The following is a 26,374-nucleotide window of genomic DNA, read 5'->3' as shown; positions in this document are numbered from 1 at the left end:
TTCGAGCAAATGTTGGTTTAATGGCATTGGTGGAACAAAAACAGCCATGTCTTCTGAGTTACCAGCTGGAAAGGACAATATGAGCGTATGTTTTATTCTACTGGGGTTTAGTAGTTAAATAAGATAGTGTCATACCGACTAGGTGTTTAAGGTTATAAAAAATTATAAACTGAACCTAAGGAAAAAATGTCTAAGTCAAGGTGCAGTAAAAGTGAGTTGATTGATATCTGTTCATTTGTGTTGATCAAGCACTGCAGAAAACAGAAAACCCGTGTCTTTAGGTTTTTTAGGTTTTTGTTTCTATAGTGTTTGCCTAACATGCAGGGACTGTTAATATAGGTAACGGAAATAGCTTGAGATGCTGGAGATTTTTGCTTGTTGTTCTTATATGCTCACCTAAGAACAGCTTCCAAAACTTTTTTAGTAGCTTGCCATCTTTTTTTTAATATTTTCTTAAAAATTTTTTTATAAACATATAATGTATTATTAGCCCCAGGGGTACAGATCTGTGAATTGCCAGGTTTACACACTTCACAGCACTCACCATAGCACATTCCCTCCCCAATGTCCATAACCCAACCACCCTCTCCCTACCCCCCTCCCCCCAGCAACCCTCAGTTTGTTTTATGAGATTAGGAGTCTTTTATGGTTTGTCTCCCTCCTGATCCCATCTTGTTTCATTTATTCTTTTCTTACCCTCCAAACCCCTCACGTTGCATCTCCACTTCCTCATATCAGGGAGATCATATGATAGTTGTCTTTCTCTGATTGACATATTTCGTTAAGCATAATACCCTCTAGTTCCATCCACATTGTCGCAAATGGCAAGATTTCATTTCTTTTGATGGCTGCATAGTATTCCATTGTATAGATATACCACATCTTCTTTATCCCTTCATCTGTTGATGGACATCTAGGTTCTTTCCATAGTTTGGCTATTGTGGACATTGAGTAGCTTGCCATCTTAATAGTTAAGCTAATTAAATTAAGTAATAGTCATTAACTATCTAAATCATTTCTAAGTCAGATAAACCACTAAGACATTAATAACTAAACACAAGTGTAAGCTTATATACTTTTGGCTTTTTACTTTTATAAGGTATGAAGAAATACCTTTGGGTCTATTAATAAAAAGGAAAAATTGTACCAGAAGAAATATATATATTTCTAGGAATTGTGATGGTATATTCATAAATATGAATTTATGTGAATTTGTGATAGTATATTCATAAAATTTACTAATTTACTATAGAATGTTGATAAATAGCAGACAGTTAACAAGTGTCTACTTCCTTGCTTTCACTGGAAATTGAGATTCCTGTGGGTTAAAGATCCCAGTCATGTATAAGTGAATTGCTAGAAATTTCTAGGAATAATAAGGATAAAGAAAAAAACTGCATGAAAATTATGCAAGAAAGTGGGCTATACTTCTGTTAAGGAAAAAGGAGAATAATTTTGTCTTCAACGTACAAATTGTATAGAGGTTGATTAAAAGTTATTTTAGGGGCATCTGGGTGGCTCAGTGGGTTAAGCCTCTGCCTTCAGCTCAGGTCATGATCTCAGGGTCCTGGGATGGAGCCCCACATCAGGTTCTCTGCTCAGCAGGGAGCCTGCTACCCCGCCCCCTCCCCCACCTCTGCCTGCCTCTCTGCCTACTTGTGATCTTTCTCTCTGTCAAATAAATAAAATCTTTTAAAAAAATAAAAGTTATTTCAGAATGAAAAAGAGGAAAATATAGGGCAAAAAAATTTTGCATGGATATAGAAAGTTGTAGAGGGTTTGTGAAAAGGAATTTCATGTGTGGTCAAGCTGGCTTAGTTGAATTGATTTATTTATAAAGTTTTAAAAATGAGCCCAATACTGTAAGTGCAAAACTAACATTTGGTTTTCTTTCTGTTGAAATAACAAACTTTTCTTGGATGATTCGTCTGCTCTTTCTATGAGATTGTAGAAAGCTTTTCTTTATCTTTTAAGGAAAACTGCCTAGAAAACAAAGATTATGTTTTATCCGAATAATTTCCTGTGTTTACATTAACCATACCATGTCAGTGATTATTTAAGAGAACACGGACTTCTCACTTTTTAAAAAAAATTTATTTATTTGAGAGAGAGAGGGAATGTGCATGCACAATCGTGGAGAGGAGCAGAGGGAGAAGGAGAAGCAGGCTTCCTGCTGAGCCCCAGAAGCAGGGCTCCATCCCAGGACCCTGAGATCATGACTTGAGCCAAAGTCAAAAGCTTAAACAACTGAACCACTCGGGCACGGCCCCCCATCCCCCAGACTTTTCACTTTGAGAAGAGCTAGGGTTTTATGGTTTGTTTCGTTTTTACTTTTCTTACAATTTTGCCTTCCCAAAAATCAACTCCTAAATGAAATCCTGGTCTTAAACTGACCTTGCACTGGGTCCCTGGAAAATCTCCAAGGATTTGTTCTCTCACCTTGTAAAAGTAGAGATGTTAAAAATAATCTGGTTTATTCAACATATTGGATTGCTTGGACGGCACTGTCAGATCAGAAGAAGTACTTTAGCTTTCCTGTTATACTTGAATGGGTAAATATTTTAAATATATAAATATTTTAGAAATTGTATGAAATTTGTAGAAATTTGTCTATGCTTTGTTGCTTATGAAACATCCTGGCATAATGTTATCAGTCATAATTCTAGTTATTATCTTAATGTGTTGTATGTCACAGAGACGATTACATTCCTTTGTCGGTTAATTGTTTTATAATGAGCTCTCATCAGATCTTTAACCACAGCTATTTTAAGGCTCTTGTCATTTACAGATAGTAAGCTTTCCTCTGATGCTTTCCTGAAAGGTCATGCCAATCAATGGGCAGCCAAAATGCTCCATTTTCATTAGCAAGGACAATTTCAGAGACCCCTGGAAAGGACTAGGGCAGGTATTGTGGGGAACAGACTTCTGATGACGTTCAATGACCTTTATATCACATTGCTGACCTGAGTAAGGGTTTCCAGAACCAGTAGAGAAGCTGACGGGTTCATCAAATTATGAACCCAAGATCAAGCAGAACAAGAGTTAATTACATGGGACTGAATTAACCAGTGAAGGATGATTCTAGTTTTCCCTTCAAATGTTGCTGGGTTTTTTTTAATGTTCTATTTTCTGGGTTTACAGAACTGCTTTCCCTTCTATCTCAAGCTGTCTATAATTCATGACAATTTAGTAGATGGTACTTTTGCAAGCAGAAACATAACGGGTTATCTTTTCTCCCTGCCTGATCCCTCCAGAATTTGGAAACTTACATTGAGTATACTTATTTTCATGGCAATATAATTATTTGCATAAGTTCAAGAAGAATCCGTTTCCTTATGACAGAATGTCATTGAAAACTGGTTATATTCCCAAGGCCTTGGCTGGAATGTCATGTTTGAGTATGATGTGCATAGAACACAATGGAAGAAACTAAGGTTGATTCATGGAGCCCTTCTGGAAAAACCAGCCTGGGACCTGGCTTTGCAGGGCTCCCGGCCTTGCAGGCGAGTAAGGAAGGTCATTTCCTGGCAGACCCAGCGACCTTAGGCTATACTGGGGACCTTGAAAGGAGAGGAATTCACCCAAATCTATAGGCATTGCCAGAAAAATCGGGTTGTGAGTTTTTAACTGTGCTTCCTAACCTTGAGAGGCTCTTAAAAGGCTAGCCTGAGATTCCTTACAAAAAATTCGAGTAAAGCAAAGTTTAAAAGGCCTATGTGGTCAATTACCTTTTTCACTGCCCTTGTTTGAACAATCATGTCAAATCTAATGAAATCAGATGTATTGTAGAAACGGGAATCAACAAGGGAGGTGTCTGTAGAGACAGATTTTCAGTGTTCCAATGGGAAACTATGGCGCATACCCTTGGCTTTTTAAATGATAGTCCTATTCATTGTTTTTGAGCTATTTTTGCCCCTTGGTGAAACTCCGTTTTCCTCTCTACTTTGATGTCCACCAGTAAGCTGGACTGGGTTCTGCCTTCTGCACCTGGTGTTGGATCTTCTGGTCTCCTTGGAGATCTAGCTACAACTCTCCAAACTGACGTTTCTGATTTTCCTGCTGACCTGCAGTCACTGAGAACTAAACCCCATTTCCCAGATCCTTAGGGGGAGCATCTGAAGAAGCCCTGGGAGTTGAGGCTGGACGCTTCCACACTCTCCTTGGAGGAAGAGACATGGCCGTGACACTGATGATTGGGCCATTGCCAAGGACATTCAAGCCACAAGCCAGGAGCTCCTTTAGATTTCCTCTGGTGTTCTCACTTCACCATCTAAAGATGCTCCAGGCTCAACTTCTAGAAATATCCACTGGCTGCCTTCTGGGCTCAGAAACTGGGTTTCATCCAGTTCCAGCCATTCATCTTTGGTTTTCTTTTATTTGCATGGAAATCTCCCTCATTGAAATGCCTGGTACTTTGCAACATCCAGCAAACATCCTCTACTACCAAGCCTCACAGATGGTTCTGCGGGCCACTTCTGAACAAAATGACTGATGAGAAATGGACTCGTATTGTTTGGAAAGGAGAATGTCTTTTTCTTTCCTCGAACAAGAACGGGGATGGACGAAGAATGTCTCCTTGACCAAACTTTTCTGTCAGGCTCCTCTGAGACCTCTCCCCAACGAGGCCTGACCGTTGGGCTTCAGTGCCCCTCTAACATCACTGGCATGTGGCCAGAAATCTGCCATGTCTGTGTGGCAAGAGCGCCTACCTGTCCTCAACACCTGGTCAAATTCCCTCCTCCCCCACCCCACACCCCCCACCGCCGGTGTGGTCACCAGGCCTGCCTTCAGCAAGACTCCTGTTAGGTCAGTTTAGCAAGAGCCCCCCACCCCTCACTATCTTAGCCATTCTCCCCTCAGCGAAGCCTCCCCCTGCCCTGCTCATTTGGCTGTAAATCCCCATTTTTCTGTTTCAGGTGAGTGCAGTTGATACACTGAAGTTTTTCCCCCCTCGTTGCCATAGTTCTTGAGTTCTTGAATACAATCTGTTTTTACTTGCACCTCCGTCCAGCTCTAGTTTTCCACATCAGCATCTCTGCCCAGATCTAGGTCAGAATTCTGCATTCGCTGGAAGCAGAGCTCCCCCCACCCCGTTCTACAGAGCCCTCCAGGAGGGGCTGCCAGCTCTTTTCTGGGACTCGAGTGACACCTAGTGGTCATTCTGGGTCACCGCCCCTGCTATGCTCCACATCCCCTGCCCCTCTGCTTCTGGACCCTGTCCCAGACTGGCCATGCCCAGGAGAGCACAAGGACACGACCAACTGGCGATCAGCATCGCCTCTGTCATCCTTTATTGCCGTCAACGCCATCTCCTGCAAAGAGCAGAGGGGGCCACATGGCCCTGAGCACAACACCCCCCCACACCCACCTATGCACACGCCACCTCCCTTCCTCTGCCCTGCACAGTGAGGGTCCTAATGAAGAGCACATTGTGGGCACGAAATGAGGCCACGGGTGGGAATGCCCCAGCACGGAGTCTGGAGCGGAGAGTGGAAACTGTCAGCACCAGGGACTGGTGCCCTCGGCTGACGTTTCGGATCAAAGGTCTACAGGGCCAGATTGGCAAAAAGCAGTGGGTAGAAGGAAGAAGGAGCTAATGGAACATTCATGGGGGACCTTCTCCCCAAAATGGAAACCTGGCAAACGCAAAGCTGTGGGTTAGCAAGAAAATCTGGCTCCCTGCATATGGGTGTGAGGGGGAGAGGGAGAGCGGCAGAGAAGGAGGAGGGGAGAGAGGCAGTAGGAAGGTTCTGTGGAGGTGAAGGTTGCATGAAGGTTCACCCATGGCCGTGAACCCACAGGTGGGCACTTGGCATCTGTCCAGCCCTGGGGTTGCTCCGCTGGGCCCGGGAGCCACCACTCCCCCCAACTCAGGATCAGACTGAATTCAGAGAGGCGGCCCTCTCTTCCCCAGAGGTTGGCACGGCGATGCGGGCTGTCAGCTACCCAGCTGTGGCTTTCTAACAAGCAGCTGACATCACCAAGTGTGACAAGAAACACAGTTCAGGAGGCAGGGCTGCCCGTTACACGGGTGTGGGGCCCGGGCCCTGCCAACGGCAACCCAGCTGGAATTCGCACCCTCTGCCTGAGCCACCCATCCAGGATCTCGTGCTGTCAGGGGCCTGTAAGAAGAACGGGATGTATTAAGCGCCGGCTGTATGCCAAGCAGGTGCTCAGGGCTTTGTGTTTGCTATCTCATTCAATCCTCTTAACGACCCCACGAGGTGGGGGCTAGTGATGGCTTTATTTCTAGAAGGAGCAAACGGGGTCCCAGAGAAGGTCAAGGTCATGCAGCAGAAACAGGGTTTGAACCCTGATTCCGGAGCCTCCGTTTCAGAAAGTCCAGCTCCCTCCTCTTGAGAAAGAGGGTGGGAAATGAGATTTGAATCAGAAGACATAGGTTCCGACTCCAGCCAACCTGTTCCCTTGGGCCTTCTATTTCTATCTGTGAAATGAGGATGAATCATTCCTGAGACCCTCTGATGATCAGTAAGACAAAGCTACACAAATGCTGTGTTTTCGGGACCAGGACGAAATCAGGCTCAGAAAGAGGAGGGGCTTGTGCGAGGTCATTCTTCCTCCAGCTGCCTTCCTCAAGACCTGGGCTTTCTCTCCCATGCCACCCCTGCTCTGCACTCACCTCTGCTCCTGTCCATCCCCCCCCACCTCTCCACTCTGCACCAGCCTCCTTCCTTGATCACATGCTCCCCTCCTCTCTACTTTGCCTGCTAACACCCACTTATCCTTCAGGCAGGTCCGAAGGCTTCCCAGAGCTGCAGGTCTGGATGGGGGGTCCCAAGGTCTGCCTGAATCAGGGCTCCCTGCTACTCACTATGCTGTTGGTGTCTCTGTGTCCCTACCTGGGCTGGGAGTCTCAGGTGGAGGGGAGACCCCCTGCTGCTCCCACTGAATCCACAGTGCCCAGCCCAGTCTCACCACCCTGCATATCCATGTGATGGATGGTTGAACCCATACCATGAGTTAGTGGCTTAGCCAGAACCTAGGCCTCCCCCTAGGGCAAGTGTTTAAACCCTTGGAGTAACATCCTTGGTCACTGCCCTCCCCACCCCTGAGTCTCTCCAGTTCTGGATTCCTTCTGCAACAAGCCTGCGGAGGGGAACCGTGGTGTAGCGGGGGAAGAGTCTGACAACACCCGGCTCAGGTCCCCTGCTCTGGCCATGTTAGCTGTGTGGTCTTGCAGTAAATTGGAACTTTTAACAGCCCCTGCCTAAAGGTGGGTCGCTACTCTGTGTCTGAACAAGGGGGGCACTCAGGACCTGGGGGGCTAACTGGGGAGGGTGGGGCACACATGGACTCCCCCTCTCCCCACTCAGGGTCTCAGGGCCCGGACAATGTCCTACTTTGTTCTCTCATCTGGATGGGACCCCGTTTCCCAACCAGCCCAGCAATGCCTGGCCCATCCCAGGAGCCACCAGCCCAGGCACTCACTGACCCAGAAACCCAGTCACCTCACTCCCCACCACGCCCCAACACCGCCTGAGCTCAGGCCCACAGCCACACTCCCATGGACATACGCCACGGTCCCCACATCTGCTCGTCAAGACTTTCACAGCTTCACGGACACCCCGGGAGTGGGAATGCGGGACAGTGACTCCAGACTCAGCCCACATGTGCACAGTCAGCCCAAACGGCGACTGCGGAGCGTCTCCCCAGGAGGGCACTGAGCCCGGCACCTGGGTGGAGGGTGTGCCCACTGCTCCACCTCCCTCGCTGGCTGACAGCTTCCCCAGGCAGCAAGAAACAGCCGGTGAAAATCTGTAGAGAGCTGCTGTAAAAATGCATCCACATTCAAAGGCTGTCCCCTTGGAGGCGGGGCTCACTCCAACAGTGCCCAGTGGTGAAGTGATTGAACCTTATGGAGTCCCTGTCACTTCCCTGTGGGTACCCCCCCCACCCCGCTCACCGCAGGCCACGCTCTCAGCCATCTAGGTTGCCCCCGAGGATATTAGGCCTCAAGATGCTTGAGCTGCCCAAGTTCACACACGCAGAGAGTGGTCGTGTTGCAGAGAATGGGGTGGGGGGGACCCTTGCTGCTCCCAGGATCAAGCCCAGCCTTCTCAGGGGGCGGCAAGGCTCTCCTTCACCCAGCCCTGCCCACCGCCTCACTTGTGTTGGCTCTGGAAAGCCCCTCCCCGCATTCCCTGCTCTCCACTCTTGAGCTCCTGGCCATCCCCTTACCTTCCACATTCTCTCTTGACCATGTCCCATTCAGCATATACATCTGCGATTAAAAAAAAAAAAAGGACAAAGATTCTTGCCCTCATGAGCTTACACTCTGGCTGGGGAAACAGAGGTAGGGTGTTGAGTGGCAGAGAACAGAGCTGGAGGGGGCAGGACCAAGGAGAAGAGAAATGCCAGGGGCCAGTGGACAACATCTGGCAGGCTGGTGGGCACCAGCTTTATGAAGACGGGGAGATCCCAGTGAAGCTGGATGTGGTAGGGAGGGAGCGATTGGGAAACCTATTCCAGGAAGAGGGAAGAGCCGGGTCCTCTGAAGGGAGCATGCCTTTGGAGCATGTGCTTGAGAAACAGCACGGACGGAGGCCGGAGTAGCTGAGGTGTTGCAGGGAGAGAGTGTAGGAGCTGGGTCCAGAAGCAGGATGGGGTGTTATGGGGACCTCCTGGGTCCCGAGAGGATGTTAGCACTTAAGGGAAATGGGGAGTCATTGCCCAGCATGAGTAGAGCAGGGACCTGGTGGGACGCCAGGCGCTGTGCTGGCTGACCAGCTGCTGCGTGGAGAAGAGATGGCAGAGGCCCAGTGTTGGGGGGGTGGAGAGAATGAGGAAGAGTGGCTGCCATCACCCACCCTGGGAATGGCGGCTTGGACCAGCCATCATGGCAGCCCTGAAGGTCTTGAGAAGTGGTCAGATTCTAGATGTTTCCTCTCTCATTTTATTTTTTTAATGTGTGCATTTTACTAAGTGTTTTATAAATACATACAGAATCTAGTTTTATTTTGAAAGGAGTGCCAACAGATTGGATGTGGGATGTGAGATATGAGAGAAAGAATTTGACATGCAGATTTTTGCCCTGGGTGGGGGAGGGCAAAGATGGAGGAGGTCCCCCACCCAGTGGAGAGGGGGAGAGGCAGGTGGCAGAGGCTCTCGTGTGTGTGCATATTGAATTACCTTCCTTCCCTTTACGGGGAAGCTCTGCACACCCCGCTGGGCCACCCCGAGAACCCACTTTGTGTTTTGGCCCCCAGGTGAGATGTCAGACCCTCAGCATTCCTCTGGGAAGCCTGGCCTGGCCCTCCTAGATGCAGTCATTGCTCCCCATGCGGACCCCGTTCCAGCATATTCTGCAGCCTGCTTTGTGGTTGCCTGTGGACTTGTGTCCCCTGATCTGAGAGCCACTTAGAGTCTGATGCCTCTTTGTTTTTCTGCTCTTAGCACAGGGCCTGGTTTGGAGCAGCCCTGGGAGTACACCTGTGGGTAGCGGAAAGGCTGTCCTTCCAGGAGAGCAGACTTTCCCCGGGGAAAGTCAATGACATCCCTCTGCAGTTCCACGTCTCAGACCCGAGCAAGGTGGCCTGGATCTCTCATTGGAACCTCTGTCCCCTATGCAGAGTGCAGTCCTGGCCTGCCTCTTCCTTGGTGGCAGGTGGCCCAATATGTCCAGAGCCCTGAGCTGGCCTCTGCTGTGGTCCGAACCCTGCTGGGAGCCGAGGTGCCTGGCTGGGACCCGGCCACACCAGGTCCGCACCCGCCTCTCTGCAACCGCCTACTGCGTACCATCGCCAATAGATACTCATTGACCTCAAGCTCCTTTTCTGTGCTTGTAATGACTAGAGCATGTGGGTAGGGGAGGAGAGAAGGAAGGGGAGGAAGGGCGGGCAGGTGAGTTTGCCACTCGATTTTGCCTGCTGAACGAGGCAGAGCACAGAACACCAGCTCCCAGACCCTCTGCCGACCACCCCTGGCTTCCCTTACTGTCTTCACATCAGGGAAGCATCACTCAATCCAGATTCTAAGTGTCTGAACTTGAACTTCTAAAGGATGCTATGGCTCTTGAAGTTCTCCCCAGGATATTGAGCCCTGATTTTGTTTGTTTTCTTAAAAATCTCTGAATCCCTACTGCCCAGCACTGGTGGGGGTGCCTGATGCTCAGTGGGGGCTCACTAAATGTTTGTTGGATGACTGTGTGATCACAGCCCCTTACGTGTTCTCCCTTATTATATGAGCATGGCCTTCCTCCTCCCAGACCTGAAGGTATGGGTCAGAGGCCACGTCTGTAATATTTTCTGGCCTCCAAGGGCAGCACAGTGCTGAGAACCTGGAATCTCCAGGAACAAAGACCCGTTATATCGGTGAGCTATCCTGTGTAACAGACCACACCACATCTTAGCGACTTGAAATGGCAGCCTCTATTCAGCTCACAATTCTGCAATTGGCAACTTAGCCTGGGCTCAGCCAGAAAGTTTTCTTTGGTCCCAGAGAGCTTCTCTTGTGGGTCATGGTCAACAATGAATGGGTTCTGCTGACCTTTGCCAAGAGTTCTTATATGTCCTATGTCTGAGTGGACACAGCGGGGCTGATGGACTTTGGCTCCCACATGCCATTGGGCCAGCCCAGGCTTCTTCTTGGTGGAGCCTGGCATCCTGAGAGAGTAGAGCACCAGGTCTCCTTGGCCCAGGCTCAGGAACTGGCAGACCATCCTTAGGTTCCACTACATTCTACTGACCAAAGTAACTCACAGGGCTGGCGTGGAGTTCAGATTCAACCACTGGGAAAAATAAACTCTACTTCTTGGTGGACAAAGCTGAGCATTCCTTCACGAGAGGCAAGGATGCAGTGAGGTTAAGGACAATTGTGGCCAATTGTGCATTTTGCCATGCCAGTGGGGCATTAAAAAGAACAGAATCTGCTCAGCTCAGGTCACTTTGGTGTTCATTAGACTCTAAGTCTGATAGCACTAGGAGCTTCTGAATTTGGATAGAAATTTTGGGTCCCTCTGATGCCCCTTTCCAGGTCCTTTCTCCATCTCTGTGACATTTTCCTGGCTATGACACCCATGTGGCAATGGTGGGTGTGGGTATCCTCATGCTCTGTCTCCGGAGAGATGGAAATGGCATTAATCTTTCCTACCTGAGGGATTTGGGAGAGCAGAACTAGAACAGAGGAGAAACAAAGTCCAAGTGCAGCTCTCAGATCCTTGGCTATGTGCCAAGACTGTGTTTTGCAAGATCCCTGCTCTGCCCACACCTGGATGTGGGTTGCGTGACCCCTTCCCAAGTCCACCCTGCATCCTGATTTGGGGATCAGGGTGGAGGGAGAACTTAGGGTAGATCCTGCATCCTCTTCTCCTTCTAGAAATTCCTGGGTTGGGGTTCAGAATATCTCTCTATCCTACCACCAGCTGATTGCTTCTGAGCACATACGACTATCGCAAAGTGTTATTTATTTGTGTCTACATGTAGGGGCTCCCTCCATAGCATGCCAGGGTTCTATCTTTTCCGTTGCTGATCAGCTGCCCTCTGGGGTCGAGTGACAAAGGAGTACCCTAGGCCATGTGCCGAAGGGTGACTGCGGAGCTAGAGCCTCTTGGGGATGGCATGAGAAGGCTTCAGGAAGGACAGGTGACCTTGGATCCCATGCTGACCGATGAGGGGGCCCGTGGCTGCCTAGCACTGGAGCTTATGCCTGCCACAGCGGGGCCGGCTGGAGAAGAACGGCTTGAAGTTTTTCTTGTAGGTGGGCAGGCTCTCTCGGAAGCAGTAGGCAGACTCCCTGTCACACTCACATGCCCGCAGCCCACAGAGGCAGCTGACGCTGGGGTCGAGGGCACATTGACCTGCAGAGAGAGAAGGGGTCACTGGGGGCTCCACTTGGTTCTAAGGTCTGGGAAAATGGGGGCTTGCTGCAAGGGGTCAAGGGTTGGAAACAGAAAGGGAGGAAATTGGGAGTCTGCCTTCTGGGTCCCTGGTCACATCTGGACATGCCACAAGGACTGGAGTGAAGAGAAGCCTGGAAGGAAACGGGGAGCGGAGGCTGGGCTGCACATGGGGGTGCCCTGAGTGGGCGCACAGACCAAGGACATGGGACCCACTTTCTCGGAACTCACTTCATATAACCAGCTGCTTGCTTGACATCTCGCTGGGATGTCTCAGCCATCTCCAGCTTAAGGCATTCAGAAGGGAACATTCAATGTAGTGCTCCCTCTGCCCACCAACCTGTCCTTCACCCACGCTCGTGGCTCGAAAACGGCACTGCCTCCTACTCGAGCCTGAAAGCGAGCAGCAGCCTGGGTTCCTCCTCTCCTTCCACTTTGCACATCCAGTCCACAGCAAACACCACCGATTTCTCTGTTTAGAGTACTTCACACTCTGCCCTCTTCTCTCCACCTTCCTGGCCACTCCTGCATTCCCGGTCCCCACCAGCTCTTCCTCCCTAACAGGAGGAAATGAACAGGGACTTTCTTAGACTGTCACCCCATCAGATCCACTCTCCTGCTTCAAGCCCCAGTGCAGTTTCCTAGTACTGTGGGAAGACATCCAAATCCTCACCAGGGACCAGAGAGCAGCTTTGCTATGATCGGCCCTTGCAAACCTCTCCTTCCCCACTGTCTTTTGCTCTGCTCTGGGAACATTGTCCTGTCACATGCTTGGCTCCCTCTTGTCCCAGGGCCTTTATTCTCGCCATTCTAAAACACTTCTCTCCAGGATCTTCAAGTAACTGGATCCTTCTCCTCCTCTGGGTCGTGGTCAGATTTCCTCTCTTCAGAGAGGCCCTCCCGGGCCCCCGACCTAGAGCACGATCCAGCAGCCCCCCGCCCGTCTATCTCATTCACTGTGTTTTGCACAACCCATGCATTTCTTATGCATTTGCTTGCATGTGTCTGTCTCCCCTCGACAGAGTGTGAGCTCTGCGAGGCCAGGGTTTTGTCTGTCTTGTCCATCACAGCATCCCCAGCGTGCAGAACAGATGGTAGCGCATAGTGGGTGCTCATCCGAGGGTCGCAGATAAATGAATGCAGCCAGCCTCTCTCTGGGCCTTTGGGGTTGAGTGTCTGCCCTTTGGCCAAGTCACCACTAGATGGAGATCTTTTATTTAGTTGCCAGAGCTGCAGTGCCTGTGTGTGTGTGTGTGTGTGTGTGTGTGTGTGTGTGTGTGTGTGTGTGTTCTGCTCTCTTCTGAGGGTTGGGGCTGAGGAAGGGAGGCAGCCAGACTCACCAGTTTGTTGATCATGGGCAAGTTAGCTGCAGCATCCACATTTACAAAATGATGATGAGAACTATAAGTGTCAAAAATAAATAATGGTGTCTGCGGTGTAGTCTCGTTGTGAGGGTTTTGGCCACGGGGTACGGAGGGAGCAGTTTGCACGTGGCAGGCACACCCACCGTGCTCCGTAAGTGCTGACGGTGATGACGATGGTGATGCTTCTGGGAAGAAGAGGAGCCCTTCGAAGTTGGTCCCAGTGCCGGCCGTCCTCCGTTCGTTTGCCTTTCTCCCTCTGAAGTCCAACTCCAGCAGCAAGCTGTCCTCCCACACCTCCCCAGAGACTTCGTTTCTCAAGATGCATCGACAGCCATCCTACACTCCAGCTGTGCCCTCCGTGTGCCCTCCTGGAGTGTGCCAGGGATGTTCCCGCCCCTGGCTCTCGGCTCCTGCCACTCCCACTGCTCCTGACACCTGGGTCACCTTTGCCCTCACACTCCTTCTTTCCATCTGAGAAAATCCTTCAGGATTCATCAAGCCTCAGCTCCCCCCAAGAAGCCCCACTCAAGTTCCTGTCCCCTCTGGGTCTCTGGTCTCCCTCGTACCCAGCACACCCCTTGCTTCCTGCCGTGGTCTGAAGGGGCCCACTTGGACTCGTGGCTTGTGTCCTCAGGGGGCTACTTGGATGCAGGGCACTGTCCCCCTTCAACCATGCTCTCTTCAGGAAAGGGCCAGCCACTCGTCCAGGCCACTGTCACTCATCCAGGCCACTGTCACTCTGCTTCGGTCCCCTCCTCTTTCTTGTCCTCTTTCTGGTTACCTCTGTCTTCTGTTTCTCTCTCCCTCTTTCCCATCTCTACTGTCCTTGTCCTTTCTCTTGCTTTGCTGTCCCTTTCTGGCTTTGTCTGCTCCTTTCATACACACAGATTCTGACCCTCTCCTGACACACAGTGTGACCTCTGAACACCTCACCTGGGCCCCAGGCGCACTGGAACTGATCTTGAGCCGGGGCCAACGGCTGTGGGCTATCATTTCCGGGGCATCCCATAGCCATGGCCGGGCCAGACCCCTCAAGACCTGGAAGGAGAGGAAGCCTGGGCCGAGGAATGTCCTCCTTGCATGCCAGCTCTTCCCAACCAGCCCGAATCCAGTTCCTGCATCTTTCGGTTTGCTAGTGGAGACGCCAAGACAGGAACTGAGGCTTGAAGAAAGGACCTGAAGGCTTCAGGGCTGTTTCTCTCAGTCCGTGGAGTAGACTTCCACAATGGGACGAAGCAGGACGCTGTACAGGAATGTTGGCCACAGAGAACTCGGGCTGCTGACAGGCCTCCACCTGCCTGTGTCCCAGGCCTCCATCCTGCTCTCTAAATTCTCTCCCTGGGCCTCTGGTTTGGTCTCAGGGAGTTAAATGCCATCTGAGGGATGCCTGCTTGGCTTAGTCGGTTCCGTGTCTGCCTTTAGCTCCAGTCATGATCCCAGGGTCCTGGGATTGAGTCCTGCATCGGGCTCCCTGCTCAGTGGGAAGCCTGCTTCTCCCTCTACCTCTCCCCCTGCTTGTGCTCTCTCTCTCTCTCTCTCTCTCTCTCTCTCTCAAATAAATAAAATCTATTTATAAAAGAAAAATAAATGCCATCCGAATGCCCATGACTCTTGGGTTCTTGCCCCAGCCAGGTGTCTCCCCTGAGGTCTAGACTACCGTGCTCCTGGACACTTGACTTCCCCATCGGGTGTCTGATATGCATCCGAAACTCAGAAAGCCTCATGCCAAGTGCTTGCTGGGTCTCCGTAGCCTGTTCTTCCCCATCTGCACAAGCTCAGACAACACTTTCCGCACAGCCGCTGGGGCTAGGAACCTTGGATTCGGTCTTTTTCCTCCCCACCCTGCATCTTATCCATCAGCGACCCCTGACAATCGACCTACAAAACACCCGGCATCCAACACTTCTCTCCTTCTCCACTCCACGCCCCGTGGAAGCTTCTCCCAGTGCTCACTAATGGCTCCCCATCTTTCCTCCCTGGCTCCCCAACCACCATGGACAGTGGCCAGAGTGATCTTTCTAAAGCAAGAGTAGACCGTATCCTGCAGCAAACGCTCTGGCAGCTTCCCCTGCAACGGAAGGAGAAGACACCCTCCTCACCTGTCCACCCAGCCCTGCGGACCCTTTCCCCATGCGACACCAGCCACCGCAGTCCCGATGCCCATGGCCTCTGCTCCTGCCACACTGGCTAAATGCTGCTTCCTTCAAGGGCTTCTTCGGCCCCCTGAAGTAGCTGTCCTTCCCTCTCCCTGTCGTCATTGTTCTGTATCCTGTTGCCTTGTTGGAACACTTCATTTCTCAATATTTGGGAATACTGACTTGCTCCCTGGAGGCAAGCTCCCTGGGCAGGGAGTGTGTCTTCTTATTACATATCTTCCACCCTAAACATCCAGGGAGCACTCCGTCCCTAGGTGCTGCTGCCCCACTGGCTGGAGGTTCACCCTCTGTGTGGCAGCAAAAGATCCCCATCCCAGGCAATGGGAAGCAGTGTTCTCCATTCAGACCCACCGCCTGCATGCTTTAGGATTTCAGGCAAGTTGCCTGTCCCCAAGCCTGTTTCCTCGGCTTTCAAATCGGGAAACAGACATTAGCGTTGACTATTTTATGAGTTCATTCATTCACTCATCAAACAGGTATTGAGTTCTGGACATGTGCCTGGCCTTTGGCTAGGCACTGGAGGTACAGGTCTGAGCCCGCAGACCCCACTTTGCATAGCTCTCAGGATGTCCTTCTTTGTGAGTTTTAACGAGGACGGGTGCCCCCCACGCAAGACAGGCTTTTTCCTTGCCCTCCCGGAACTCACATTCTGGTTGGTGGGAGAGCGGACGTGTAAACAAACAAAGCAATTTCAGGCAGAGACAAATGTGAGGAGAAAGAAAAGGGTGATGTGTCAGTGGGTGAGGTGTTGTGAGGGATACATCCAGTAATGAAGGAGGAAGAGCTTTGCACACCACAAATTCCAGTGGTTGCCATGTTCACCTTCCCTCATCGGTGGAGGGAGACGTCAGAGGCTGTCAGACACGGAGGTGGAAGAGAGACCAGGGCTGGAACCTGGTCTCTGCCTCCCATGGCCCCTTGCACAACGCATACATGGCTGTGTGGGTGGAGGGGGTGGGTGTCTCTGCTGGCTAATCTTAAAGTCCCTTGCAAATGCCAAGAACTTACATAAGCCCACTCAGAGGAGGGATAACAACCTCCCAGGTCCCCCGGTTGCTCGAGGGCGGCCGTCCCCACCTGGCAAATTGGCCCAGGGCTTGGGTTATAGGCCTTTCTTTGCACTGATCTCCCAGTGACATTTAAAGACATGGACAGGCCAAGTTGTTTTTCTCCTTTCCCTTCCCTGCTCACTAACTGCATCCCGGATCAGCTGCAGGTTGCTAGGCAACCTGGGGCCAGGCTCTGGGTAGGGATTTCAGAACTTGGAGGTTGGGGGTTGGTGGTGGGGGGAGGCAGTTAACCCTTACGGGGCTGCACTTTGAACCGCAGTGTAACTGAGGTGGGAAGAGCTTTTCTTCTCTAGGGAGTTAATGACGTTAGCTTGAGGGGATACAGGGGCAAAGGAGAGGCTTCCGAGAAATCTAACAGTCATGAAGAAAATCCCAGTGCTATTCTGCAAAAGTAAAGGGGAAAAGAAAACTTAGGGGCAAAAAGAAGTCCCGGCTTCTAAAAGGAAAATCATTGCCTAAGCACCTGCTATGGGCCAGACCCTTTAGTGCGGTTACTTTAGCAACTTTACGAAGTGCAGAGTATTAGCCCCATTTTAAAAATGGGGAGACTAAGGCCCAGGGTAGTCATGCAATTATCTGGCTAGAAGTGGTGGAGCTGGGATTCAGACCCAGCTCTAAGCCTGACTCCCAAGTCTGTGCTCTCTCTGGCCCTCTTAACAAGGAACAGAAAGCTAGAACAGAAAGATCTGGGGCATCACAGGAGCCGAATTCATCTGCCTTTCTCTGTCCGCTGGGCCGGTGCTGCGCATTCTGATGAGGATGTTGCCAACAAGGAGGGCAAATCCAATAAGACTTGCAATTGTGGGGGCCCTCCAACCAAGCGCACCCCCCCAACACCCTCTAAGTAGCCCCATGCCATGGGGGGGGGGTGCAGTGTGAGGCAGGAGCACCAGCTCTGCGACCAGACAACCTGGGTCTGTCTCAGGACTCTTTTCCTGGCTGTGTGACTGTGGCCATCTCAGCTAACTTCTCTGAGCCTCAGGGTCCTTCTTGATAACCACATTCACCTCAAAGGAGGATCCCAGGGGTTAGGGTTCTCTGTGTAAAGCACCTATCACAGATGCTCACAGACCGCTGCTGTCACTAATGCACCTGTTTTGTGGATAAAAAAAAAAAAAAAAACAAAAACTGAGGCCCAGAAAACTCATGCCAAGCAGTGCGTTCCAGATTATTGGAAAAGCTAAAGACACATGTGTTTTAGTCTTGCCTGTTAATCACATCAAACGCTTACGCTCTCTGAGCCTGTCTCCCTGTCCCTATAATGAGAGGTTGGTCTAAAGGGACCCCAAGGGCGCTTTCGGCTCTGGAGAATGCCAGGAGAGCAGGACCTGAGTCTGCCTTGCTCTGTGTCCCAGCCCCTGCACAGCACTGGCTCTGGATGGGCACCCAGTAGGCACTCAGGCAATACTGGACAAGTAATGAATGTGCCTGGGTCTGGTTTGTGGGCTCAGCAGGTACCAGCAGCAGACCCACGATCAGAACTCAGATCACCAGCTCCTGGCCCTCCTCCTGGGAGCTGGGGTTTGGCAAGGTCAGGTGGGGAGGACCGGGGGTTGGCCTGGTACTCACTGTCTGGGAAGCACCTGCCCCCTCCCCATGCTAACGCCCTTAGCAGGGTGCCGGCCTCCAGGAGGTCTTCTCAAGCTTTAGGGGCAACTGGCTGCCTGGTAGGATCTGTGGGCAGCACAGCCCAGGCTGCAAACTTTCCCCACCAGCTCCCAGCTCGGCCCTGCACCTCCCACCACCACCCAGCAGGTGCCAAGCAGAGGATGCTTCTGTGTGCCACTTTGGTGGGGGGAGGGGAGGGGTCCATCTTGTCACTCAGATCACTGTCTTCCCCAACTCCTGGGGTCCCAGGCTGTGGCTCTGGCCCTACATGGGAGAGGGAGGAGAACTGCTAAAGAAGCTGCACCAAAAAAAAAAAAAAAGAAGAAAGAAAGAAAGAAAGAAAGAAAGAAAGCAAAGCAAAGCAAAGCAAAGCTGCTCCAGGTGCAGAGGACAGAGGCTCGCCCCAAACCTGGGACCACAGTGAGGGCAGGTGCTCCACACCGGCTGAAATTCTACTTCCCTTCTCAGATCACCTTTTCCCTTCTTCCTCAGTCCCCACACTTCATGGGGGCACCAGAGGACAGAGCTTCTCGAGGATATTTTCTCTAAAAGTGGTAACTTTTCAAGCACTTTAAGGTAACACTTGACATGACAGATGTTGTGATCAAGAGGAAAAGCAATGAGAAGAAACCATATGGAAGTGAGACCATGAGCCAGGCTGAGAAGAGTGCACCTGCTCCAGCCAACCGCCAGGCTTGACCCCCTGACTCCTGCCAAGGGTGGGAGCGGGGAGGAAGGGTGAGAAGAGGCAGCCAGAAGCTTGGTCCCTGCCTCTGAGGGCATCATGTGTCAAAGTAAGCAACACTTCGGGGGCAACTTCCTCCAGCCCTCTTCCCTTGCCCACCCACCAGGCCCTGACCCCATCCCAACCCCTGCACATGGTCTGCAGGATCTCCCAGGAGACACAACTTTAGGTATGAGCACTGTCATGGCCAGAGAGCTCCAGCACAGAAGTCTCTTTGAGCTCACGTGGGAAATGGGGGTTCTTCTCATTGACAGTGTGGCTGGGGGCTGAGGGCTGTGGAGGCTGAGAAGTAGACCGTCTGTCCTCCCATTGTGGGGCTCTGAGACCCCAGCCTCATCCCCCACCCTTGCCCGGCTCAGGTCTCACCACTGGGTCAGGGACACCGAATAGTCCTAATGCTTGGTCCGTCTTGATATGTCCTGAGGGATGGCTCCAGGGTTGGGGGGCGCTGGGAAGCCCTAGGGTTTGGGCACTGAGCACCCATTCTAAGGTGGGGGGAATGAAAGGAAGGGAGGTGGCTGTTCCCTGACCTTGGGGGGCAGGTGAATTCCGACACACTCACAGCTGAGCACAAATACACGTAAGGAGGAAAGTGGTTTGTGCAACTCCACAAGGCCAGGTGGGAGACCAGTTGCCTGAAGGGACACTCAAATCACTGGCTCCCCTGGAATGAATGACATTTATGAGAAAGTTACAGCCAGGGACTTCGAATGTACTTGCTCTTTAGACCAAACTTTCCCTAGACACACACCCCAGGAGCCCCCAAACACACTCTGGGATAGCGGGGGCCATTCCCCACCTGCTGGACACTCAGTGCTTGCCCACCCTTGTTCTTGGCTCTCCTCCTTGAATGGCCTTGATGACACATGAGTTCCCTTCCCCGACCCCTCCTATTTACTTTTGTGTCCCCCGCCTCCAGCCGCCCCTGACAGCACCTACCAGGGCTTGGCATGTCCTCGCCCTTAACAAATATTTATTCAACTGAAAGACAGCTAAGCTGCTTTGTTAACACATGACAGACAGAGGAATGTTCTGGACAGCAACAGTTGCCAAGCAAAGCTGCAAGATTCAATGTAATCTCAAGTCAACAACTACTTATTGAACAGGTGCTATACCCCAGGCTCCTGGAAGGTGCTGGAGATGCAGCCATGGACAGGAGAGGCCAGAGACCAAGCAAGCACTCCCAAGAAGCTCCGATTCCTAGAACTGTCCATCTTCATCTCAAAGCGCTCCTCTACCAGGAGGCAGGCATTAAGGAGATGCCCAGGTTCAAAGTTATGTCCCCGCAGAGAGGGCTACTCACAGGCCACGGTCCTGTTGGCGATGTGGAATTCGTAGCTGTTCAGCACGGGCTGGCAACCAAACTGCTTTAGCTTCCCATAGCAGCAATCATGTGCCAGGCAGCATCTGGGGGCCAGACCAGAGCAGGTGATGGGGGAGGGCCTCGGGGTATCGGAGAGGGGGGACGGAGGGGCCGGGGGAGCCGTGGGCGGACCCTGGAAAGGACGCCCCTGCCTCCTCCCCAGAGCGAGAAAGCATTGATGACAAGGAGGTAAGTTCCTGAAAATATTAACGATATAAACATTACCACTCACATTTCGTGAGCCCTTTCTAATACCTTCTGCTATCTCATTAGTTCCTCATGTAACCCTGTGAAGTGTGATTGTTGTCCCTATTTTTATAGGGGAGGAGATGAGCTCCCAAGGGGGGAATTTCCTTAAATGATACAGCTGGAAAATCTCTCTCTCTCTCTCTCTCTCTCTCTCTCTCTCTCTCTCACACACACACACACACACACACACACGGCTTAAACCTAGGTCCATGTGACTCGGTTATTCACATAATGAATTTTTCCTGAGCACCTACCATGTGCCAAGCACTGTGACAGTCTCTGAGAAGACAGGGCTCACCAAAACACCAAAGCACCATGTTCTCATGGTGCTCAGAGTGGCCCGGGGTGGAAAGGGAGAACACAAAGAAGAGAAAGCAGTTGGGGCAGGATCGGGGACTGGATTCTAAGACACAGAAAAGCAAATGCTCTGGGCCAGACGCTTCCGTCCTTCCTCTCACCAACCCTACCTGGGAGCGGGCTCTTTGCTCTTTGTCATCTTTGTCTCATGGTATTAAAATTGTCATCAGCCTCTGGGCTTGGAAGGGGAGGGACAGAGGGTCAAAGAGTCTGGATTTGGAAACAGGCAAATTCTTATTCAAATCCTGACTTGGCCACTCAGGGGCTGGTGTGTCTTTAGGCTTTGCCATGGTGGTTTAGGGGGTCCTCATGGCTGCTGCCTGTCACCTAGGGATGGGACCACTGCCTTGGCCACCATATAGGGATATGTAAGGATTAAGGCAGGTCCCATGTGCCCATCAGCGATGCCAGTGCTCGGCACATGATGGAGGTTCCATCTGTGTCTGTCCCCCTGTAAAGCTCTGGGATTCCTCTGGGTGGAATATTCCAGGCTCTCAGGAGCCCAGCCCCCAGGAATCGAGCTCTAAGAGTGACATTTCGGGTCCCACTGCAAGAACATATTTACGCACAGGAGCTTAAAAGTGGTGAGAAACATCTTATTTCTCCACACGAATGATGTACAAGCTTTCCTGTTTCCTCCCTCCCCATGCCCTCGCCAGGTTACGCCAACCTCCACTTCTTCTCAGGACTCACACTCCCCACCCCACGCTCAAGAGTAGGCCTGGCAGCCACGCTGGGCCATGTGGCCTCACCCAGATGGACAACTTTTCCAAACTGGGCCACTGGGATTCTCTCTCCCGGAATGTGGAATTAGGCCCAGGAGACAGCAGGGCGGCCTTGCCGTGGTCTAATCCTAAAATCTGGGTTGCTGAGCGAAGATCACGTTTGCCGTGACGTTTGAGAACTGAAGACGTTTCTCGAGCTCTGAGCAGGACTGACTGGATGATTCTCAAGGCCTGGTGCGGCACAAGAATGCGGGGCACGTCGTCTGGACACCAGGATTTCTAGATGGTGGCTGCGGGACTGCAAATGGGCTTCTGTCTCTCGCAGTGTGAGCGTCCTAACACCCTGCCTCGCCTCAGGCTTGGATTTCAGTGCACATGAAAGGAGAGCAGGCCCGGAGCCCCCAGACTCACCTGTCTGTGTCGTCCACGGGGGTCCCTTTGCCCCCAAGGCCACAATAGCAGCCATATCCATAATACGAGAAGAAGGCACTCCGTCCCGTGATAAGTTTGACCATCCTCTGAAATTGCCAGAAGCTGCTGTGGGCAGGGGCCATCACTGCCGGCCAGAACACAAGAAAGAAGACACTGGGTAGTGAGAACAGGGCAGCCTGGTGACTCGAACTGAGACCGCTGGCCTCTGGGACACCAAGAGACCCCAAAACATGCCCCCAGACATGGGCATCATCAGCCCATGTCATCATCAGCCCCTTTCCTGGGCAAAGGAATAGGATCAGAGAACACTGTGCCCCACAGCCAGTTTCTTGCCAGCCCAGGACGAGAACCCAGCTTCCATGATGTTTGAGACATTACCGTCAACCATGTCTCCCCCCAGAGCACCCCCCCCACCCCGCCAAGTGGAAAACCACCACCCCAGGCAGAAACACCCTTGGGTCTCATGCGACATTAATGGGAAAAGTTTAAAACCAGAGATGCCAGTTCCTACTAATATCCTCAGGCATGTACAATCTCTTCAGAGGCAGAAAAGATGCCCTCAATCTTATTTTTTTTAATGGCAAATATACAGGGACCTGGCAATTTTTACTTCTACAGAATGTTTACAGAAGTGGGGGTAGAACACACACACACACACACACACACACACACAGGGATGTTTGCTGCAGCTTGTCCCTTGTGGTATCAAAAAATTGAACACCACCCACATATCCACTCACAGAGGGAGAGTAACTAAATTGTGTCTTGAAAACATCTACTTTTAATAGCAATCTCTCCGGGATTGAGCAGTGGGATTGAGGAAGTAGGTGGAGAAGAAGATAGACACCGTTTATATACTTTTATGCTGTTTGACTTTTTTTTTACAGTGACCATGTAATACTTTGTGACCAAGTAATACTTTTCTATTAAAATGGTTGAAATGAACATGTGGAAAAGCCTAGAAGCGTGTCTACCAAACTCTGAAGAGTGGTTACCTTTGGGTGTAGGAAAAGGACTAGGGTCTGGGAAGGATGAGAAATGGCTTCAGCTTGTTATATTCATTTATTTTACTTCTTAATTATCTGCATATATTAATTTTGCAATAAAATAACATAAAAACATGAACTTGGGTAAGAAACACAGAGACAGAGGTGTTTGGAACACATTCACAGGAGATTCCCCATGTGAAACTGTGGTTTTGTTGTCCTAAAGCACCACAGAAGGGGTGAGGAAGCCTGGGGTAGTCCTAAAGCACCACAGAAGGGGTGAGGAAGCCTGGGGTAGTCACTGCTGTCCCCCAGCAGCCCCTCGAGAGAGAGAGGCCAGGCACTGATCTTGTAGAGAGCCCACCACAGGGGCTGTGGAAGTGGTCCTCCCTGCGTTTCCCCCCACTCCACCCCCGCCAGCCCATGATCTTGAAAACTATAAATTCCACCCCGGACTAAAGGGAAAATGGGAGCTCCACTTCTGACATTTTGACATTAGAGAACTGACAGCTAAAAGCTGAAACAGACAGAAAAACAGATCTGAAGAAATCTCTATGAATCAAACTCATCCAAGTCAAAGAGTTTTCCAACAAACTCAACACAGTTTGCTAGCAAGTTCCTTCTCACTGTGCAGGGGTGTGTTATCTGATCTCTTGGTAGCAATGACTTATAATTATCCATTATTCCATAAGTCACCATAAGAGAGCCTCTCTGATGATAATTAATTGTCCCTAAATTAGCTAGATATATGTCTGCGTTCTGGAATCTACGTGACTTTAAACAAAGGCAAAGAAGGAAAGAATAAGAGGCTTCCAAAGGGGGTGTGGGGTAAAACAGTAGTTAAGGCCCCCTTTCCTTAGCAAATGGTTAGCAACCTTTGATTTTCTCAAAGTTTCATGAGGTCCCAATGCTGGGACCAGCCCATTTTGTAGAAGAAACAGAAGGAGGAGGACTTTGGTGGGCACCTATTCCACTCCCGATTCTCTTTTGAGTAACACCTGATTTCCCCCCACCTGATACCACGTCAGAAGGGGCTGCCCAGAGACACGGACACCCAGATGGAGGACAGAGCCCTGGAGCTCTCCCAGCTCCATACTACTTACGGCAGGAGGCAAAGACCACGAGAACCCCAATGGCCTTCATTCCCGAGGACACCACGGGGTCGGGGGCAGGGCGATCACACCTTTCTCTGCTCATGAGGGGTCTGCCAGCCCAACTCCTGAAAATAACCAAAATGAGGCGAGGCCATGTGGGTGCCAAACCCCAATCACAGCTCAGGGCTCAGAGCAAAGGGATCTTTTTCAAACCTAATTATCTCTGAATATGATACCCTTTCTGGTATTTAGAACCTAAATATAAAGATACGAAGGGCTCCGTTGTCTGAAGAGTACAAATGTTTCTTTTCTTTTTCTGGCAATGCCGTCCACTCCTTTCTTCTTTTGAGGAGTCGGTATTTCCACGGTTCCCAAGTTTAAAGGCATCCAGGGTGTCCGTGATGGAAATTCCACGGCGGGAAGTCCAGCCCCGCTAGCACGGTGGGCCCCCACCCGTGTCTTCCTTCCCTCCTTGGAAGGGAAGCTCCTCCTTCAGAGGAGCTTAGCTCCTCTGAACCTGGGCTTCCGCTCTTATAAAGTGAGTCTAAAAGACCTGTCAGTAATTTCAAACATATATTAAGGAGTTCCTCAATGCCACGTGCTGTTTTCTTCGAGGTCTTTACAGGCATTCCATGATTTCATCCTCACAAATTGAGAGACTCTGCTATTGTTTTAGAGACAGAGAGAGTCAGAAGAGCCTTCTCGAACCCACAGAGCCCCCAGCTTCGCAGACTTGGGGGGACCAATGGAAACAAGGCAGGTAAATCTGCTCGGTACCGAAAATTGCTAGGACAGCAAAACACACCCTTCTTAATATTTGTAGCACTAGGTGTCCTCATATGTGGCTCGCTTGCCATAGGACAACAGAGGAGGCTCAGGGACCCCGTTGTCCCAAGGAGCCTTCTCACCCCCGTTCTGGCACGAGCTCTAAGTGCAAGTGGCCTTGATGTGGCCCATCAGGAATCAGGCTCGATCTGATAACAGCAGGACTCGGAGTACAAACAGTAGCTCTGTTGATCCCAGAGAATTTGATAGGCACTGAGCTTTGGCTAGCTTTACTCTCCGTGACAAAGTTTCCCGGGAAAACTTCAGAATGAGCTCCCTGCTGCAGGGCCCCGGGCCAGTGCATCAGGTGTCCTTGCTACCTCTGCCCCTCTCTGGCCTGGTTCTGCTGGAGGATGTAAGGCTCGGCCTGGACCTGGCCTGGTCTCAGCCAGCCTCCGTTCCAAGTGCTGCAGCGAGGTTTTTAAATTAGGTTCCGTCTCTACAGGCTGGCTCCCTTTCCTCTTCTGAGTTTGCAAAAATAACCGTGCGATGGTGTAGTCCAAGAAGAAGGCATGCACGTCTTTTAGAAGAGCAGGTGATGACGCTTTGGAGAGACAAAGAAAGGGACTTGGGTGTGTTACTGGTAATGAAATCAGTGTCTCTCTGTGTGCCAACTCTTCCTTTATGCGTCAGCTTCTCTGAGTGTCAACTTCTCCCCCTGTGTGCCAGCTTCTCCTCCTCTGTCAGCTTTTTCCTCTGTGTGCCAGCTTCTCTCTGTCAGCTTCTCCCTCTGCTTGCCAGCTTCTCTCTCTCTGTCAGCTTCTCCTTCTGTGTGTCAGCTTCTCCCTGTGTGTCAGCTTCTCCCCCTGTGTCAGTTTTTCCCTCTGTGTGCCAGCTTCTCCTTCTCTGTCTGCTTCTCCCTCTGTGTGTCAGCTTTTCCCTCCTTGTGCCAGCTTCTCCTTCTCTATCAACCTCCCACCGTGTGTGCAGCTTCTCCTTCTGTGTGTCAGCTTCTCCTTCTCTGTCAGCTTCTCCCTATGTGTCAGCTTCTCCCTTTATGTGTCAGCTTCTCCCTCTCTCCAATCCATCTTTGTTCACTTCCCGACAGGTGTCTCTCCTGGGAGCCTCCCGAGAATGCACTTCTCCGTCTCAGAATCTGTGTCCAGGGAGACCAACTTAGTCCCATGTAGAGTGATAAACAGTGAACTCACCTTCAAAAGGAGGAGTTGGAGGGGGCCTTGAGCTACCTTAAATTTATATTCCACTCCTATTTGCTCTTCCTACAACCCGACAGGTAAAGCCTATCACTTTCCTGTTTGGCAGTTTAGGAAAGCAAGGCTCAGAGAGCAGTGACTCACAGCTACCAAGTGGCAGGACCAGAACTGAACCTCTGGTCCCGACCTCCCAGTTCAGCGCTCTTTCCACCTCACCAGGCTCCCTGCCTAGACCTCTTGCCCGTGTGGCCTTTTGAGGGTGACAGAGCATTTTCACAGACATCTACTGGCCTCCACGGCTGTGACTGAGGTGAGACGGGCACGGTCCTCTCCTTTGACTGACCGCTTGCGGGTGCTTTGGATTGCACTGAACTGACAGCAGGGGCACAGGG

At 51.0% G+C, this 26,374-nt stretch overlaps 1 protein-coding gene across 1 annotated transcript; it reads right to left on the bottom strand.

Annotated features, from left to right (window-relative positions):
• Positions 1–11,645: 11,645 nt before the first annotated feature.
• Positions 11,646–24,106, bottom strand: LOC111154930 (phospholipase A2 group IIC). The gene is made up of 4 exons (XM_022514886.1): positions 24,013–24,106; positions 21,903–22,047; positions 20,101–20,204; positions 11,646–11,815 (listed from the first exon to the last, which is right to left on the bottom strand). The coding sequence occupies exons 1-4, from the start codon at positions 24,104–24,106 to the stop codon at positions 11,646–11,648; spliced, it is 513 nt and encodes a 170-aa protein (XP_022370594.1).
• Between the last annotated feature and the right edge of the window lie 2,268 nt (positions 24,107–26,374).

This window comes from Enhydra lutris, unplaced genomic scaffold (assembly GCF_002288905.1).
Source record: "Enhydra lutris kenyoni isolate GAN:26980312 unplaced genomic scaffold, ASM228890v2 scaffoldscaffold38, whole genome shotgun sequence".
Classification (NCBI taxonomy): Eukaryota; Metazoa; Chordata; class Mammalia; order Carnivora; family Mustelidae; genus Enhydra; species Enhydra lutris.
The sequence above is the reverse complement of the archived record's forward strand: the minus strand, read 5'-3'. Positions and strand labels throughout refer to the sequence as shown.

Excerpts from the sequence above, each read along its gene's own strand:
- LOC111154930 (XM_022514886.1), bottom strand. The coding sequence starts at position 24,106 with ATGAGCAGAGAAAGGTGTGATCGCCCTGCCCCCGACCCCGTGGTGTCC. Across the intron at positions 20,205-21,902 it reads CCCGTGGACGACACAGACAG|ATGCTGCCTGGCACATGATT; the intron begins GTGAGTCTGGGG and ends TCTGGCCCCCAG. Across the intron at positions 11,816-20,100 it reads CGCCAACAGGACCGTGGCCT|GTCAATGTGCCCTCGACCCC; the intron begins GTGAGTAGCCCT and ends CTCTCTCTGCAG.